Source organism: Xyrauchen texanus, chromosome 15 (genome assembly GCF_025860055.1).
Source record: "Xyrauchen texanus isolate HMW12.3.18 chromosome 15, RBS_HiC_50CHRs, whole genome shotgun sequence".
NCBI lineage: Eukaryota > Metazoa > Chordata > Actinopteri > Cypriniformes > Catostomidae > Xyrauchen > Xyrauchen texanus.
Genome location: NC_068290.1, coordinates 27,575,762 through 27,595,340, shown reverse-complemented (window position 1 = coordinate 27,595,340; position 19,579 = coordinate 27,575,762). Strand labels below are relative to the sequence as shown.

Here is a 19,579-nt window from a genome sequence, read left to right as displayed (position 1 = left end):
TAGTTAGAGATGTTGATTTAACGCGTTAATTCAGTGATTAATTTGACAAAAAATAAAGCGTTAAAATTTTTTACACAATCACACCATAATAAGGAAGATTCCTGAGAAATGCAAGCTTGTAGTACCACCTCTTTACTCCAGAGGGCAGTAAGTGAAATTTCAGCTGTATGAGCAACTCACAGTTTATACAGTGAAGAAAACAACCCACAATACAGATATTCGTTACGTTCTTGCGTTCAAAACACTTGAAGGAGCGCAAATGCGAACTATGGGATCTCAAGATGTGTTTAAAGATTGAGTATTAAACTATATTTATCTTGAAACAGTGACCTAAACATTTGATGTTTATGACGCAACACACCCGAGACGCTACACAAGCATGTCTGACGCAGGTGTAGATTGACGGGCTTTTAAACAAGCCCTCATAATAAATGTCCACCTGATTGACAAATTATCTTGAGAAATGGATTGCTGTGAACTGTATGCTAATGATTGACTTATGTGTATTATCAATAATATGGTAGTAAACAATACATTGTATTCTAAAGCCGCTTTTTGTATTGTCTTATCAATGATGAACTCTTCTGCCACAAGAATGTAATGCATTTTAATTATCTGAATATTTTTTATTATATATATATATATATATATATATATATATATATATATATAATTTTTAATATTTAAAGAGAACTATGTATAATTATATATTGATATAAATATGTATAATCTTTATATATTGAATTATTGTTATATGAGGGGCTTTATCAGCTAATACACCATGTAATTAATTTGATTAAAAATTGTAATCGATTGACAGCCCTAATAATAATATATAATATAGTGTATATAGCTAGCTTTATTTCCAAATATTTTTTTAGTCTTGTAAAAGCACAGTCTGTGCAGAAGCAATATAAGAAATTCACAGCTTAGAGGGAACATTGGGTTCAAAGTGCTTAACCCAAGGATACTCTTGGATAAAAGTATCAGCATTTACACTAATTAGAGATGTTTATTTGTGGGAAAGTAACAGGAAGAAACGCGATGAGAGATATTTCACGTGACATGCCTCAGACTCATGCTATACAGATGAAGTCAGAAGTTTACATACACCTTAGCCAAATACATTTAAACTCAGTTTTTCACAATTCCTGACATTTAATCGTTGAAAACATTCCCTGTCTTTGGTCAGTTAGGATCACTACTTTATTTTAAGAATGTGAAATGTCAGAATAATAGTAGAGAGAATGATTTATTTCAAATGTTATTTCTTTCATCACATTCCCAGTGGGTCAGAAGTTTACATACACTTTGTTAGTATTTGGTAACAAGTGTTTAACTTTAACATTTAACATTTTGGGTAGCCTTCCACAAGCTTCTCACAATAAGTTGCTGGAATTTTGGCCCATTCCTCCAGACAGAACTGATATAACTGAATCAGGTTTGTAGGCCTCCTTGCTCACTTTTCAGTTCTGTCCACAAATTTTCTATTGGCTTTTGGTCAGGGCTTTGTTATGGTCACACCAATATCCTGACTTTGTGGTCCTTAAGCAATTTTACCACAACTGCCCATTTGGAGGACCCATTTGTGACCAAGCTTTAACATCCTGGCTAATGTCTTGAGATGGTGCTTCAATATATCCACATACCTTTCCTTCCTCATGATGCCATGTATTTTGTTAAGGGCACCAGTCCCTCCTGCAGCAAAGCAACCCCAAAACATTATGCTGCCACACCCATGCTTCACGGTTGGGATGGTGTTCTTCGGCTTGCAAGCCTCACCCATTTTCCTCCAAACATAATAATGGTCATTATGGCCAAGCAGTTACATTTTTGTTTCGTTAGACCAGAGGACATTTCTCCAAATAGTAAGATCTTTGTCCCCATGTGCACTTGATAACTGTAGTCTGGCTTTTTTATGGTGGTTTTGAAGCAGTGGCTTCTTCATGCTGAGCAGCCTTTCAGGTTATGTTGATATAGGACTCGTTTCATGTGGATATAGATACTTGTCTAACTGTTTCCTCCAGCATGTTCACAAGGTCCTTTGCTGTTGTTCTGGATTGATTTGCACTTTCGCACCAAACTACATTCATCTCTAGGAGAGAGAGAATGCGTCTCCTTCCTGAGCAGTATGATGGCTGCATGATCCCATGGTGTTTATACTTGTGTACTATTTGTACAGATGAACGTGGTACCTTCAGGTGTTTGGAAATTGCTCCCAAGGATGAACTAGACTTGCGGAGGTCCACAATCTTTTTTCTGAGGTCTTGATTGATATATTTCGATTTTCTCATGATTTCAGGGAAAGAGGCACTGAGTTTGAAGGTAGGCCTTAAAATACATCCACAGGTACACCTCCTATCAGAAGCTAATTGGCTAATTGTCTAAAGGCTTGATATCATTTTCTGAAATTTTACAAGCTGCTTAAAGGCATAATTAACTTTGTATGTAAACTTCTGACCCACTGGAATGGTGATATAGTCAATTAAAAGTGAAACAATCAATCTGTAAACAATTGTTGGTAAAATGACACGTGTCATGCACAAAGTAGATGTCCTAAATGACTTGCCAAAACTATAGTTTGCTAATATGAAATCTATGGAGTGGTAAAACAATTTTTTTTTTAATGACTTCAACCTAAGTGTATGAAAACTTCTGACTTCAACTGTATATGATCTAACAAAAGGTTTCTCATTGATAGCGGTCTGCCAGTTGCAGAGGCAGGTGTGGTATGCATTGTGTCTATTTATCTGACTTTCCTGAAACAAGACAGTGGTGGCTCATATTCGGCTGGTGACACCATGGCATTCTGATGGATGGCCTCAGCACTCCTGGAGAAAACATAATCTGTTTGCTTTTTGATGAGAATCGCTAAAGCGATGTACCTGGCGATATCAAATCTATATGCAAAGGACTGTCATTACTAGAGCTGTCTGTCTGAATATTGATATATGTGTCAGCATCTATCACAGCAGCAGCTTCAGGCTTCATTAACAGACAAAGAGACGGTTCTCGCTAGTTCGCTTACATAGTGATATTATCACTGCTGTGTATTATTATGGAAAAAAGGTATTAGTGCAGAAGATCAGAGAGGAAAGCAAATCACTGCATCACAAAATCTGAAATGGAGCTCAACGATGGCAGGGTGTCAGGAATAGAGTATAGCTCTCACGCCGGGTAAGAGAGACAAATGTGCCTAAATGTGTGCACATTTGTGTATGTGGGAAGCTGATGCATAATGTCCATGATTTTTGTTTTTCAACATTATTTGTCTATTCCAAAACCTAGTGAGCTTCCTTCGCAGGCAGCATTTTAAGGCATCATAGGTGCGCTCACACAAAGACTGTTCCAAGATGTAGGTATCTTAATTATGCTGCCTCATAAGATACCTCGATTTGGCCAGATTCTAAGCTTTCATTATTTGTATCCTTCCCTGGGTAGGCTATCCCAGAATGCACCATGATGAAAATATAAATACAAGAAGGCAGACGAAGCGAGAGAAAAATCCAATGTAAATATACTTATAATTCATTCAATATTGAATTTGTTTTGTAATATCATAGAACACTGACTATTTTACCCACAAAGTGTGTGCATAGTGCATAGTTTATTTATGCTCATTAGAGTATCGTGTTGTTCCTCTCACATCACCTGAACTGAAATCAGTTGCGACTCGAGTCACACGTGCGATATCTGAATGATGCACGTGGAGTTGCCGTCTATGTAGAGCAGCATTTCTCAACCCTAGGGGGCGTTTGGACAGTGTTGGGGGGCGGTGTGAACGAGGCAGCAGAGAGGGGGGCGCTCAGGTACAAATGGGGGGGCGTTACTCAGAGGTACTCAACAGGCGGCCTGCGCAAAAATCTTTTCAGCTCTTCTCCTTAGCCTATGTCTTCGTCTTGCTCGGATTACTTCTGCCACTTCACCAGGAGGATATGCCAGGAGAGCCGCTTCCTAAGTTACACATGCTTTTAAGAGGCGGAGAATTTTCAGCGCAAAATAGAGGCGGGCTTTCACCGGCTTTTTCTGTACATAACGCGGAATACATAATTAGGCGCATAATTAGTGCTCAGGGCTCACACTAATGACCGTTTTTTCTTCGGTTCAGTTCAGGTGGCCGAGCTGTTGTCGTCTTTGTTCGTCATTTGAAATCAAATGACCGTTTGTAGGCTATTCAAATTTGAAGCCTAATATATATTGCCTAATTGAGTGCGCGAACGACCGCTGCTTTTTCATAGGCCATTTAGGTTAGTTACGTTATTGTTCACGTGATTGGTTCATCTTAAAAAAATTTGTGTGTGAGCCTGAATTTGTTTGAATTTCTAAATACATTTGCAATACCTTTCAAACAATCCATGTGTTTTTGCATTTTTTTCCAAACACAATATTACTCAACTTGAGGCTTTTACATGTAGTTTAAATACAATAAGAAACTTCTGTTTCAGTTTTTTTTTTTTACTAAAAACTCAGGCTTCAGGTATCAGTGTTGCAATTGTTTGGCTGTAATAGTATTTCTGAAGTGTTTTTGTTTTTTTTTGTTTTTTTTGGGGGCGTTAAGAGGATCATGAAGAGGTCAGGGGTGCGTTTGTTCAAAAAAGGTTGAGAACCACTGATGTAGAGTGTTCTAAATTGGTCTCTTATGAAGCATAATTTCAGTAAGGAGGCTGCCACAGAAGATAGCTTCCTATGTAGGCAGGAGACAGCAAGGCAGCTCACTCCACAACAGGTTTTAGAACAGACCCCGTGATTTAAGGTTACAGTTTGTTTATATGAATGTGTAAGGAAAGTGTTTATGTTAGGTGCTGTGACTGGTCAAGATTTATTTAACATTTCACATTCTTTCACGTTTTTAATTATCTTTGTGCCATCTCCAGTTCATTTTAAATGGATCTGTGGTGTAAATGGTTTTTTTTTTATATTCCATGTAGTTTCTCAATAAATATGATCATAAAGGCTGAATCCATAGTAATAATACAAGTTATATTATGCAAAAATGCTGTTAAAAGGAATGTTCTGGGTTCAATACAAGTAGGGCTGGGATAAACGATTATTTTTTTAAACGATTAATCTAGCGATAATTGTTTCGATGCATCGATTAATCTAATGATTCATTTTTCCAGTCCGATTCGATTTCGATTCAATTATCTCCCCATTAATTGACTAATAGCAATTTATACATGTTGATTTACATATCTCAATGAAAAAAAAAATGAATTCCTTAACATTGCAATATATGTTTATTGCTCTTAAAATTCCAAAATAAAAGACTATACAAGTGCAAAGTAATGCATTCTTAGTCAGAGGTAGCATTCAATAAAACCTTGAAGCCTTGAAAACACATAGGCCTAGCTTACTGAAAAAAGTGCATCTTGTAATTCTTCTTTCAGATTAACAACTTGATGTCTAGCATTCAATAAAAAAATATGTGGAGACTCACATGTCCTGCCCTTGCCGGTGAGAGATTGGCTGGCCCCGCTGGTGTAGGAGGCAATGACCTGGATGCTGTACTCTGTGCCACTCAGCAGATTAAGGAGCCGCATGGTGTCCACATCATCTCCTACAAACATCTCTATAGCCGGACCTGACTCTGTATACAGAGCAGAGACAAGAGATTACAAACAATCTGAGTAACCTAACAGTAAAAAGGTACCACAAAATAAGTCAAATAAATAAGTAAAAGGCTGTATTCTAAAATGTTGTAGCATAGGATTTGGGATTTTTGACATTCTACTGTCAAATGTTTTTGTTTTATGATTAGCTAAACTGTATAATAGCCCTCTTCATGAGTTAGATGAGATGGAACCTGATCCCCTGAACTCCTAGTCATATTCTAGGTTTATTTTGTGATAAAGAAGAGCTGAATGTACATTATCCAACATGGAGTCATGACAGTTTGTAATAATTTGTACAAGCTAGCAAAATTATAAGATATTGTACAAGCTAAATAATATGGCTAAAAATGTATGACTTTCAAACAGAATTTCAAATTGATACAATACAGAAATCAAATTTGAGCTAGTCTCCTATTCAACACTTCATTTTAAGAAAGGAATCATGTGTGAACAAATCTGCATACTCATTCCAGATTTATTTATGCAATACAAATTACCAATGTACAGTATGTCAATAAACTGTCTCGTTACAAACCCTGTGTTTTCTTTCTTCTGTAGTGCAATAAAGTTATTTTCCTATTAATATATTGTTTGGGAGAGGGGTTAAAAACCTCGTAAAAAAAAAATCATAGTAACTAATTCATCGGTTTGTTTATTTATCTTAATGGAAGTGAAATTGTAAATTTTTGTATGAGCCAACTCGTACTATTATTATGATCTGTCATGAGAATGGGATGACATTATTCCATATATAGTTGTGACATGACGACAATGATGATTTCTGAACAACACGTTTTTGCAGTTTAGTTTCCAAACCCTTTTTTTAAAAAAAAAAAAAAGCAAAGAAAGTCCTGTTTTCAGTGATCTGTCCTCTTTAGGCAAAAATATCTTTCACTTCATGTGAACACACTCTAAACCAAAGTGTTGGGTTCTGGACCACTCCAAATTTAGAACAGAGCACACTGTTAAAAATCCCACAGATGTGTAGCCGCTTTCTAACACAGACTAAACTAAAAAGAAGACAGGAAAAGAATGGGTGGATCTTTTGAAACACACACAAACATATACAGACACACACAATTACACCTTGTCAGGGTTGCTGGATGATCTGTTTGGTGAGTCTGTTCTGTCTCTGTGTGTTCACAGCATTCCCTTTTGTTCAGTGATTTGTTTGCCATGTGCTGGTCACAACACAAGGCTCATAAATGTCTTCATTAGCATCACCTGTTCCTTGTTCCTTACTGGTTAATTTCTCCCTCTATATAACTCCCTCTTATGTGCTGTCGTGTACCAGATTGTCTTGTGGCTTCAGCAAAAGAAGTTGTGCCAATTCAGTTTGCTCGCTCTTTTGTTGGTGTTGTCTGTTCCTTATCTGTCACTCACTCGACGTTGTGTCAATGAAGTGACACTAGGGGTCACTCTTAGGAGCCCGAGACACCTCTGATCTTAGATAAAAGGCCAATGTGAATTAGCGAGTGGTATTTGCATGCCACTCCCCCGAACAAACGGGTATAAAGGAGCTGGCGTGCGAACTGCTCATTCAGATTTTGTCTTCGGAGCCGAGCAATTGATGTTCATTGGGGTGAATTCCCACGGCTTCCCAGTCACCACTGCTGGATTCCTGACGGTGCATTACAGCGCCCCACGCACTGGTGCACTGCAGAGATCGCCACTGGGCGCTTCGGCAGAACAAACTGAAAGAGTATATTCTAAAATAGCGGCACACACGGAAATGTCTTTTCAAAGACAAGCCTCTGCCTCTGTCCTTCTACCTACAGGTATGAGGCCAGCGCGGCTAGCACTGGGGACGATTTGGGAACCTCAATGGGACAAACTCTGCCAGGTAAATCCCCACAGACCTCCCATTCCCCAGCATGCTCGTTTGCCCCGATCAGGCTTCCAGATGAGTGCGCCAGCTCGTCTCAGGGCGAGCTCGAGGCCCGCGAATGTGATGAGCTCTCGAGCGCAGCATTGGAGAGCGGGCTCATCCAGTCGGACGAGGAAGCCTCAGCTGGGCTTCATCCCTCGGGTACGGTCGCCCAGTCACAGGCTGACACTGAAAAGACAGACATGCTTTCCCGGGCAGCCATGAGCGTCGGGCTAGAGTGGAACCCTCCGCTCTACCCTGAACCCTCGCGGCTCGATGATTGGTTCCTGGGCCCGCGGCGCCGCTCACAGCCTCGCCCACCCCAGGTCCTTTCTTCCCGGAATTGCACGAGGAGCTGACAAGGTCATGGGAGGCACGTTCTACTGCCCCGTCCCGATCTTTCAGCTCCCCCGCCCTCACTACCCTCGATTGGTCCTGGAGCACATTTGGCTCAACCTGGTCTAGATGAGAGAGGCCGACAAGGCACAATTCCTTAACTCCCCCATTTCCCAGGCTGGCCTATTCGGCGACATCACCGAGGACTTTGCCCAGCAGTTCTCGGCAGTGAAGCAGCACACGGAGGCCAACCAACACATCCTGACCCGGCGCGGCTCAAGATCCTGCACCCCGTCTGCTCGTTGCCAAGGGTGTAGGAGGAAAGTAGACGCCACCCGTCTCATGGCCTGCCACCAAAAAGACTTTGAAGAACTCCTGAGACAGTCGACCCAGGGACGAGGAGACCTGCTGTTTCCGGAGCTGGTGAAAAGACCACTACATCCCCCGGTGGAGGGCTGGGAGGAAAATCTTTTGTTTAATTTGTATTTAATTTCAACAACTGCTCAAGTATCTGCGGTATCCAAAAATTCAAGAAAAGAGCAGTTTCCTCATTACCAGGGTCACATATCCGGTGTGCACGGCCGTCACTATGATCACCCTCCCTGCGCTCCTGCGTGCCCACAACCGGCCGGTTTCGATGGACTGTGGAGACGATGTACCTCCTCCCCCATCCTCGACCGATCTTCTGGTGGGTATCAGGAGCCATGTAAGTGCTTCGATGTCCCTTGACTCAGCACGGCCACAGGGCTCAACCCCTTTCAATATTGCGCCTCAGACTCCGCCTCGCCATGTGGCAACACCCGCTGGTACGTCCAACGAGATTGTCCCCTTGGTCCCCAGAGCTTGGACTTGTGGCTTGTCCTCTCTAACCCGTCGTGATAGCTGGCCCGGACCGTCCAACTACGCTACGCGATTCAGTTCGCAAGGCGCCTGCCCAGGTTCAGTGGCGTCCAATTCACTTTGGTGAAGGGCAAGAACACCTCTACCTTGCGCGTGGAAATCGCTACCCTCCTACAGAAGGGTGTGATAGAGCCTGTCCCTCAGAGAGATGAAGAAGGGGTTTTACAGCCCCTACTTCATTGTACTGAAGAAAGTTGGGGTGGGTTGCGGCCAAACTTGGACCTGAGAGTACTGAGCTGGGCTTTACCCAGACTACCGTTCAAGATGCTGACACAAAAACGTATTCTAGCAAGCGTCCGGCATCAAGATTGGATCAAGGCAGTAGACCTGATGGACGTGTACTTCCATGTCTTGATTCTACCTTGGCACAGACCCTTCCTGCGGTTTGCATTCGAGGGTCAGGCGTACCAGTACAAGGTCCTCCCTTTGTGCCTGTTCCGTTCCCGCCTTGGTAGACACAATCACTCAGGCTAGGGCTCCCTCAACGAGGTGCCTGTATGCCTTGAAGTGGTGTCTGTTCCCTAAGTGTTGTTCTTCCCGACGTGAGGACCACCCGAGATGCACAGTCGGATCGGTGCTTTCCATCCTGCATGAGAGGTTGGAGGGACGGCTGTCCCACTCCACCTTGAAGGTGTATGTAGCTATAGCAGCACACCATGACACAGTGGACGTTAAGTCCTTAGGGAAGCAGACTTGATCATCAGGTTCCTGGAGATTAAATCCCTCTAGACCACGCCTTGTTCCCTCATGGGACCTCTCTGTAGTCCTTCAGGGTCTACTGGGAACCCTCTTTGAGCCTTTGGAGTCAGCTGAGCTTAAGGCACTCTCTTTAAAGACTGCCCTCCTGACTGCGCTCACTTCAATCAAGAGCACTCTCTGTCAGCGAAACGTGCCAGGAGTTCGGTCCGGGCTACTATCATGTGATCTTGAGACCCCGACCAGTCTATGTGCTCAAGGTTCCCATGACCCCATTTAGGGATCAGGTAGTGAACCTGCAAGCGCTGCCCCAGGAGGAGGCAGACCCAGCCTTGACGTTGCTGTGTCCAGTTCGCGCTTTATGCATCTATTTGGATCACGCACAGAGCTTCAGAGTCTCTGAGCAGCTCTTTGTCTGCTTTGGTGGACAGCGGAAAGGAAGCGACGTCTCCAGGCAGAGGATCTCCCACTAGATCATTGACACCATAGCTATGGCATATCATGCCCAGCACGTGCCGCCTCCCGCAGGGTGTGGCGGCCTCCTGGGCCCTGACCAGTGGTATCTCTCTAACAGACATTTGCAGAGCAGCAGGCTGGGCAACACCCAACAACTTTGCAAGGTTCTACATTCTCCGTGTTGAGCCAGTTTCGTCCTGTGTATTGGCAGGAACGAACAGGTAAGTCCGGGATAGTTGGCCGGGTGTATCGTTTGCGCATAGCGCCTTTCACCTCCACTGGGCTGAAGACGTGCGCTGTTGACTCCCAGTAGTGTTCAAAAAATGTGTACCCTGGATGACTTCGCCCTAGCCCAAGTTTGCGGAGAAACTTGCTGCCGGCTCAGTACACATGTAAACTAAGCCCTGTACTGGGGTAGGTGCTCCGCATGTGCTGGTTCCCCGTAGGTAACCCCATGCGATGTATATGTTCCGCTAAATCGTTTCCCTGTTGGTAAACTGATTCTTCCTTGGGCAGTGTCCCCTCTGAACCAGTCACCATGTTTGTCGAAACTCCTCCCCGTTTGGTAGGATCTACCATGGGACTTCTCCAGACTATGTGATGTATTTCCACTCAAAATAACCCCCCCCTCTGGGCGGGGTGTGGTCTCCGCGGTGATCCCTTGGGAGTGGGACTTCCCCTGAGGACGTTTTCTGCCATCCCAGGCATTCTTCCCCAGACCAGTTACCAGTTCTCACAGTGTTCCACTCAGGTTTCTCTCAGCCCTCTCACAGTAGTTCCTGTGTTATACTTACCCTTTTCCACCAGCCTGGAAACTTCTGTCACTGTCCACCACAAGTAGGAGCATCTTCTATCAGCCTGCCAGACTGCCCTCCTAGAGACTTCCAGATCCTTCTCCTTGACGTGGGTGTAGATGTTTCCCCTCAACCACAGCCCTCCAACTCCACTCTCCAGTCACCCCAATATTTTATCTTTTCCTTCACCTTCCCCGTTGCTCTTCGTGGCATTGCTATGGATTCTGTCCTGATTCCAGCTCTCCTGACTCCTGTCGGATGCCCTCAAATAACCAGGCTGCTTCGTGGTTTATCCAGTATTTTCCCTGTGTTTGAGTCTTCAATAAATCTGGCTTATTTTCAGTTTTGGATTTGCCTCTTCCATCACCTTAACAACACCTCACAAACAAACACAGGCAAACGGGCACACGGAAAGAAATGAAATGGCTACTGGTAGGGTGATGTATTAACAGCTTGTTAAAAGCTGTTTGACAGGGCATTAAATGTAGGTGGAGAAGCCATTTATCTTCGCCGCAAACTGAAGTTTAAGACCAAATATTGGAATAGAGGACTTTATGGGCTGGAATTCAGTGGAAAAGTTATATTTTTGCCTCTGCTGTTCTGCAGCCACAGAGTCTCTTTTTACAGTTGAATCTCAGACTGCAGATGGAAGTGTCACGAACCCACGCTCGTTCCACCCCCTCGAGTTCGCACGCTCGTTTTGCTCCCTCGAGCTCGCGCGCTCGTTTTGCCCCCCTCGAGCTCGCACGCTCGTTTTGCCCCCCTCGAGCTCGCACACTCGTTTTGCCCCCTCGAGCTCGCACGCTCGTTTTGCTCACTCGAGCTTGCACGCTCGTTTTGCTCCCTCGAGCTTCCTCGCTCGTTTTGCTCCCTCGGGCTTCTACACCCATTTTGCTCGCTCGAGCTTGCACGCTCGTTTTGCTCCTACGAGCTCACATGCTCGTACACTATCTCCCCCCACGGGCTCACATGCACACTCCTATCGCCAGAACATTATGACGACCTGCACTCGTCTCAATCACCCCTTTATTCATTACACCTGTACTAGTCCCATCACCTGTCATTCGTTTCACCTGCACCACTCGTTTGTTCCTCTATATATATCACAGCACATTCGTCTCCCGCTTGTTGGTTATTGTATTTCGTTTCCCGTGTCCTTGCCCCCCGCTAGTCTTGCCTAGTTTTGAACTCCTCTTGTTTACCCCTTAGCTTGCCAGCTCCCCTTGTTCCCCTGTCGTTGATCCCGCTAGTCCCGTCTTGTTCTACGCCATAGTTGTTAACTGTTTTCCCGGCTTCGACCTCCCGCTCTCGTTGACCACTCTCACCCGGATTTGCCACTTCCTTCTATTCTGATTCCCCGGCTCCGACATCACGCTCCCCTTTGACGCCTCTTCACTGGATTTGCCCTTTTTTTGTACTTTGCACGCTTTGTGTTTTAATAAAGCTGTTTTGTATTCGACATTGTGACTGTCTCATCTTGTGCGGGTGACAAAATAACCAACCCTTACCGAAGACAGTCACAATGCCCCGTGCTGAGGATTCGCGCAGCTCACTAGAGCGGAGGTACACGTCTCATTCAGCGTGAGGAGCTACGGTTTGGAGGCATGACCGAGCGCTCATGGCCCAGGGACAGCAGGTACGTGCGATTTTTGATTTTTTTCACCCTGTTCCGCCTGTGTCTGTCCCTGAGCCCGGTTATGCTCCCAACACATCCCCGAGCGCCGTAAGCCTTCAACCCCCTGAGAGGTTTGATGGCTCTTCGGGCGCTTGCCAAGGGTTGTTTATGCAGGGCAGCGGTTGTAGAACTTTAAACCGTGCCCTTAACATTATGGACCCAGCGGCCCAACTCTTGGTTTTGCGTCAGGGGAGTCAACCCTTGGAGACTTATGTGGTTGACTTTTCTGCCCTGGCTAACCAGGTGAATTTTGATGAGTTGGCTCTAAAAGACATTTTTCAATATGGACTGAATGAGCCAGCCTCATCATTCATGCCTGGTGGTCGCTGCTCTCTCAACCTGGCTCAGTTTATTGACCTCGCCCTACTGTGGGGGAGGCAGACAATGAACCAGCGCTCCATACCACGGCCCCCGTCTTGAAGCCTACCACGGCCCCCGTCTTGAAGCCTACCACGGCCCCCGTCTTGAAGGCTGACATGGCCCTAGTCACGAAGCCTGACATGGCCCCAGTCCCAAGGCCTGTCACGGCCCCAGTCCCGAAGCCTGTCACGGCCCCAGTCCCGAAGCCTTACACGGCCCTAGTCCCGAAGCCTTACACGGCCCTAGCCCCGAAGCCTGACACGGCCCTAGCCCCGAAGCCTTACACGGCCCTAGCCCCGAAGCCTTACACGGCCCCAGTCCCGAAGCCTGACACGGCCCCAGTCCCGAGGCCTGTCACGGCCCCAGTCCCGAAGTCTGTCACGGCCCCAGTCTCAAAGCCTGGCACGGCCAGGGAGTCAACGCCCATGCCTGCCACGGCCAGAGAGCCAGCGCTCATGCCCGCCACGGCCAACGAGCCAGCGCCCATGCCCGCCACGGCCAACGAGCCAGCGCCCATGCCCGCCACGGCCGGCGAGCCAGCGCCCATGTCTGCCACGGTCAGCGAGCCAGCGCCTGTAGCCTCGACCGCCCCAGAGCCAGCGCCTGTAGCCTCGACCGTCCCCATGGCCACGTCCCCTGTTGGCCGAAGACGTAAGAGAAGGAAGAGGGCCCCTTCTCCCCAGTCTCGTCTTGTGCTCAAGACCGCAGAGGCTCCCTCAGAGTCTTCCACGGCTCTGCCGGGTTCTGCTCCGCCCTCAGAGTCTTCCACGGCTCTGCCGGGCTCCTCCCCCTCTCAAGCCTCTCAGGGCTTCCCCTCTCGAATCTTTCAGGGCTCCTCCTCCCCTCGAGCCTCTCAGGGCTCCGTCCCTCGAGTCTTTCATGGCTCCACCCCTCAAGCCTCTCATGGCTTCCCCTCTCCACGGCTCTGCCGGGTTCTGCTCCGCCCTCAGAGTCTTCCACGGCTCTGCCGGGTTCTGCTCCGCCCTCAGAGTCTTCCATAATGTTCTGCCAGCTATCGCCAGAACATTATGACGACCTGCACTCGTCTCAATCACCCCTTTATTCGTTACACCTGTACTAGTCCCATCACCTGTCATTCGTTTCCCCTGCACCACTCGTTTGTTCCTCTATATATATCACAGCACATTCGTCTCCCGCTTGTTGGTTATTGTGTTTAGTTTCCCATGTCCTTGCCCCCCGCTAGTCTCGCCTAGTTTTGAACTCCTCTTGTTTACCCCTTAGCTTGCCAGCTCCCCTTGTTCCCCTGTCGTTGATCCCGCTAGTCCCGTCTTGTTCTATGCCATTGTTGTTAACTGTTTTCCCGGCTTCGACCTCCCGCTCTCGTTGACCACTCTCTCCCGGATTTGCCCCTTCCTTCTATTCTGATTCCCCGGCTCCGACATCACGCTCCCCTTTGACGCCTCTTCACTGGATTTGCCCTTTTTTTGTACTTTGCACGCTTTGTGTTTTAATAAAGCTGTTTTGTATTCGACATTGTGACTGTCTCATCTTGTGCGGGTGACAGGAAGAATGGTCATATTTAAAGCAGCAGACATGGAGACAAGAGAAAGTATGCAAAAATATTCTTTACCAAAAGACTACACTGCTCTATGCGGTGTGTATGCAATCTAGTGCTGAATTATTAAAAAATATCTCACACTACTAGTGTAGCACCAAAGGACGTACAGTACCTACCAGACTTGATCAGACAGATTATGCTATTATGGAATTATGATGTGTGTGTGCACGTGCGTGTGTGTGTGTGTGTACATACCAGAGATGGACTGGTAGATGACCCTGTAACCCATAGTGGTTATTTGAGGCTTGTCCCAGCTGATGCGTAAGTGATTGTACCACTCATCAGACACTCTTAGGTTAGTGGGGGCAGATAGTGCCACTAACCAATCAGAAGAGAGAATACAGACACTATCAGATATAAGTAAATGTGGCATTTAAAATCTACATCAAAAGAAAGGGCAAGTGTTTTCTTCCCTCTTTTAAAAGTGAATAAGCATATTTATTTTGCAATCATAAATGCCTGAATGTTCAGGGTGACTACTCGTAGATGTTTGTATGTAACATTTACATGTACATTTGGATAGACTCTAAAGCGTATAATATAAACATAGTCACAGTACCTAAAGCAAAAACACTCATACAGTTGAAGTTAGAAGTTTACATACAGCCAAATATATTTAAATGTATTCCCGACACACAATTCCTGACATTTAATCGTTGAAAACATTCCGTCTTAGGTCAGTTAGAATCACTAATTTACTTTAAGAATGTGAAATGTCAGAATAATAGTAGAGAGAATAATTTATTTCAGCTTTAAATTTCTATCATCACATTCCCAGTGGGTCAGAAGTTTACATACACTTTGTTAGTATTTGGTAGGATTGCCTTTAAATTCTTAAATTTAAAGGCTTCTCACAATAAGTTGCTGGAATTTTGGCCCATTCCTCCAGATAGAACTGGTGTAACAGAGTCAGGTTTGTAGGCCTCCTTACTCGCACATGCTTTTTCAGTTCTGCCCACAAATTGTCTATCGGATTGAGGACAGGGCTTTGTGATGGCCACTCTAATATCTTGACTTTGTGGTCCTTAAGCCATATTGCTGCAACTTTGGAGGTATACTTCGATTATTGTCCATTTGGAAGACCTATTTGCGACCATGCTTTAAATTCCTGGCTTATGTCTTGAGATGTTGCTTCAATATATTCATATAATTTTCCTTCCTCATGATGCCATTTATTTTGTGAAGTGCACCAGTCCCTCCTGCAGCAAAGCACCCCCATAACATGATGCTGACAACCCCATGCTTCATGGCTGGGAAGGTGTTCTTCGACTTGCAAGCTTCACCCTTTTTCCTCCAAACAAAACGATGGTCATTATGGCCAAACAGCTAAATTTTCATGAGACCAGAGGAAATTTCTCCATGTGCACTTGCAAACAAGGTACTTTGCTGTTGTTCTGGGGTTGATTTTCACTTTTCGCATGAAACTATGTTCATCTCTAGGAGACAGAATGAGACCTTCCTGAGCAGTATGATGGCTGCGTGGTCCCATGGTGTTTATACTTGCATACTATTGTTTGTACAGATGAACATGGTATCTTCAGTCCTTTGGAAATTGGTCCCAAGGATGAACTAGACTTGAGGAGGTCCACAAATGTTTTTTTTCAGAGGTCTTGGTTGATTTCTGGTTGACTTCTGACCCACTGAAATTGTGATATAGTCAATTAAAGTGAAACAATCTGTCTGTAAGAAATTGCTGGAATAATTACTTGTGTCATGCATAAAGTAGATGTCATAAATGACTTGCCAAAATTATAGTTTGCTAATATTAAATCTGTGGAGTGGATAAAAAATGTGTCTTAATGACTTCAACCTAAGTGTATGTAAACTTCTGACTTCAACTGTATGTACATCTTTAGAGATGCACACATTTTTACAAATCCTCTGATGACTGGTCGGAACTTAAACTCCCTGAAACTTTACGAGGATACTGTGTGTGATCAAGTTCAATATCCAGACACAACAATAGCGGGACTTTTATTTATCCAAAGTTAAGAGAAATGGAAGAAAACAGACTTTAAATGGTATATATATGTATAAATAACATAAAAATGGGACTAAAATTATAATAATTTCCACTCTTTGTATGGCTAAATTTAATTATCATGAAATCACAACAGGTATGAAAAATAATTAAAACTCTGTCAATGTTATGGTATAATAACGATGAGTGTTTTACTAATTTCATAATTTCTCTGTGTGCTGTTCTAATTGTTCCAAAACCCAAAGGATTCGTTGAACAACAAAGGATTCGTAAACATTTGTATATCTCTAAAGTTGTAACAGGGTTTACGTTTCAGAGTCAATAGATCAATATTTTACATTTCGGTATAAATGTATGCAAACGTACTATGCAACGTGTATGCAAAAACAAAATGGTGTGTGTAATAGAACCACACTTTATTTGCAAATACTCATGAACTCACATTTAATTTTTCGGTTAATTGCATTTTTTTTTGCATTTAGCGTTGTTTTTGACCTGCTGTCTGTGACCCTATCAGAACAGACATGCAATGAAATTTTGTTTCGCCACCCACCAGTAGAAAACCACTGACGTAGTATATATAATATACATTTGCACTACCACAACTTTATATATTTTTGTTTAAAATAATTGAAATATAAGAATCTCACATCCAAGCATATCCAAAGAAGATGAGGTGACTCATTTCTCACTACGGTCACTAGTTTGTGTCCTAACTGTAGTAATTCCCAGTATTCTCATAAGTCTCAGTTTTAACATACATAACTGCTCCTCCACAGGGCATATTACCCCAGTGATAATTAATTCAAAACTCATTTAGAAACAAGGACAAAGTTCTTTCAATGCCAATACAGAGTTCAGTGCAAGGTAACATTAGCATCTCTAATCAGTCGAGATTGAGACATTTGGCTGTTATTTTAAGGTGAGGTTTTTTTAGGGGAGACAACATTTTTAGATAATCATCCTTTCAGAGGAAATCAAGCTGGTTTGATCAGTTTATTTTATTATGGAATGGATAGGACTCATTATATGTATTAATGGGGGAAAACAATATTATTACACCTGTATAAAAATGTGTTTCAAATGATAAAGGACTGACCTTCTAACATCTAACCAGTGTTGGTGAGTAACTAATTAAAAGTAAACCTGCTACTAAGTACCTATATTTTTAGTACTGTAACAGTAAATCAGCTGTTTTTAAAACAGAGTAGCTTTTCCAGTAATGAATAACTTCTTTCAAAAAGTAGTGGTGTAGCTTCACAAAACGGACACTTTATTTAAACAAACTGCTACAAAAAATTGAGTCACTCCAAAGATTTTTACATGTTCTTTTTAAATAACATTATAATGATTATTACAATAAATCAACAAAGAAATATAAATGCAGCTGTTTCAACCCTGTTACTACTCAGTTATATAAATAATGTTGTTTCTAGTTTTATTGGAGGTATTTTGTATCATTTTAATTTATAGAGACTATTGTTTTTGTGCCAGATAAATACAGCTGATTCAATGTACAGTAGTTAGCTACTTCTTATTGAAGCTTGTAGTGTATCTAACCACTTTAGAGTAGGCTGACTGTAGTTATGCTACATTAAATCATGAGTATCTTGTTGTTTTACAAGCACCAGTTTCAAAATAGCTTCCCCAACACTGCTGTTTACTTAGAGCTGTAATATAAAAGGATTTATTTTTATTTCAATGTGCTATATCTTGTACAGCAAACCATCAGGTACACGGTTTATAAGAAAGTCAGCAAATGTTTAGAGTTGGACTATAATACCATGTAATTATGCCAGAATAATATGTAATTAGTGTAACTGCATCTGTTTTAAAAAGGTTTGAGAAGAACCCATAATCTGTTTAATTTATTATAAGTGCAGCAGCTGACATAGGAAGCATTTGGTAGCTTAGACTTACATGTTTTGCCGGAAGAGGCCATGGATAGTGAGTTGGACACTCCATCTGCATAAATAGGGGTCACAGTGATCTTGTACTCGGTTTCTGAGAGGAGAGGTTGCAGGATTATGCTCATGCTGTTTCTTGGGACAAACACCTGCAGAGGAGCACAATATTCAACAACAGACAAAGCAATGTGTATGTTAGGCTTTACTGTCTTTGTGAGATCCAAATGTGCTTGTGGTGACTATGTGGAAATAGCTTCTTAAAGGGACTAAATAAAGTCTTATTTCACAAATTGACAATGCATAAATAGAAACATTATATATAATACCTGTCATTAGCATAATCTGAGAACAAAAAAGGGTCAATGGGATGTCCCCACCATGATAGGAAAAAAAAAACTTGTGTGTGTACATGTGAACAGTCATAACTGCATTCACATGGTCGTTTACATGTACTTTCTTGCACCAATGCTATGCTTAAGCTGATAATGTGTAAGACTATCATATTTAGGGATAATTGACTCAAAAATGACAAATCTGACATCATTCACTCACCCTCATGCCATTTTTGCCAAAAAAATGTTCTCCCCTTTACTCGCCTATTTGGAATGCCCAATTCCCAATGTGCTCTGTGTCCTCATGGTTGCGTAGTGACTCGCCTCAATCCGAGTGGCAGAGGACGAATCTCAGTTGCCTCTGCATCTGATACCGTCAATCTGCACATCTTATCACATGGCTTGTTGAGCACGTTGTTGCGGAGACATAGCGTGTGTGGAGGCTTCACGCAATTCTCCGTGGTATCCACGCACAACTCACCACGTGACCTACTGAGAGCGAGAACCACATTATAGCGACCGCTTAGGAGACCTGGCTGGAGTCACTCACCCAGGATTCATACTCGCAACTCAAGGGGTGGTAGTCAGCGTCTTTACTCGCTGAGCTACCCAGGCAACACAAACCCAAGCCAACGACAAAATAAGTTTCCAGTGACGTGCAATTTGTCTATCCGGAATGAAAGTTGAAATGTTGAGTGATGCGGAAAAATCTGAAGATATCTGATGTTTAATATTCAATTATATGGAGCAGGAATTTAGGCTAATGAGATTTTACATTGGGTGGGGCAACCCAGTGTGACGGCAAAAAAGACAAACCAAAAGATCTTCAAAATGTCCTGTTGCTCATCATGATCACAGCTGGTTAAGGCAAAAACTCAGCTTTACATGAAAGGCATGTTGTGTTGCTTGTAGCTGTATCATGCTGGTTAGGACACAGTGTAAACAATGACAGTAAAAAAAAAAAATTTTTATTGTTTTTTGAAAAATCTGCACTAATTGGAAGCCATTCAGAGTGTGCGCTGAAAGACTGCCAATCTGCATACTGAAATTTAGGAGTTTGGATGAAAATCAAGACAGCCAGTAC

General features: G+C 43.4%; 1 protein-coding gene across 4 annotated transcripts in view; it reads right to left on the bottom strand.

Annotated features, from left to right (window-relative positions):
• Positions 1 to 19,579, bottom strand: part of LOC127656031 (collagen alpha-1(XIV) chain-like) — a 197,028-nt gene that overhangs the window by 86,121 nt on the left and 91,328 nt on the right. For all 4 annotated transcript variants that reach the window (XM_052144161.1, XM_052144159.1, XM_052144160.1 and 1 more), the window contains 3 exons: positions 18,177 to 18,312; positions 14,471 to 14,593; positions 5,438 to 5,587 (listed from right to left, as the gene is read on the bottom strand). In XM_052144161.1, coding sequence (XP_052000121.1) covers positions 5,438 to 5,587; positions 14,471 to 14,593; positions 18,177 to 18,312 — 409 coding nt within the window. The remainder of the gene's footprint in view (positions 1 to 5,437; positions 5,588 to 14,470; positions 14,594 to 18,176; positions 18,313 to 19,579) is intronic.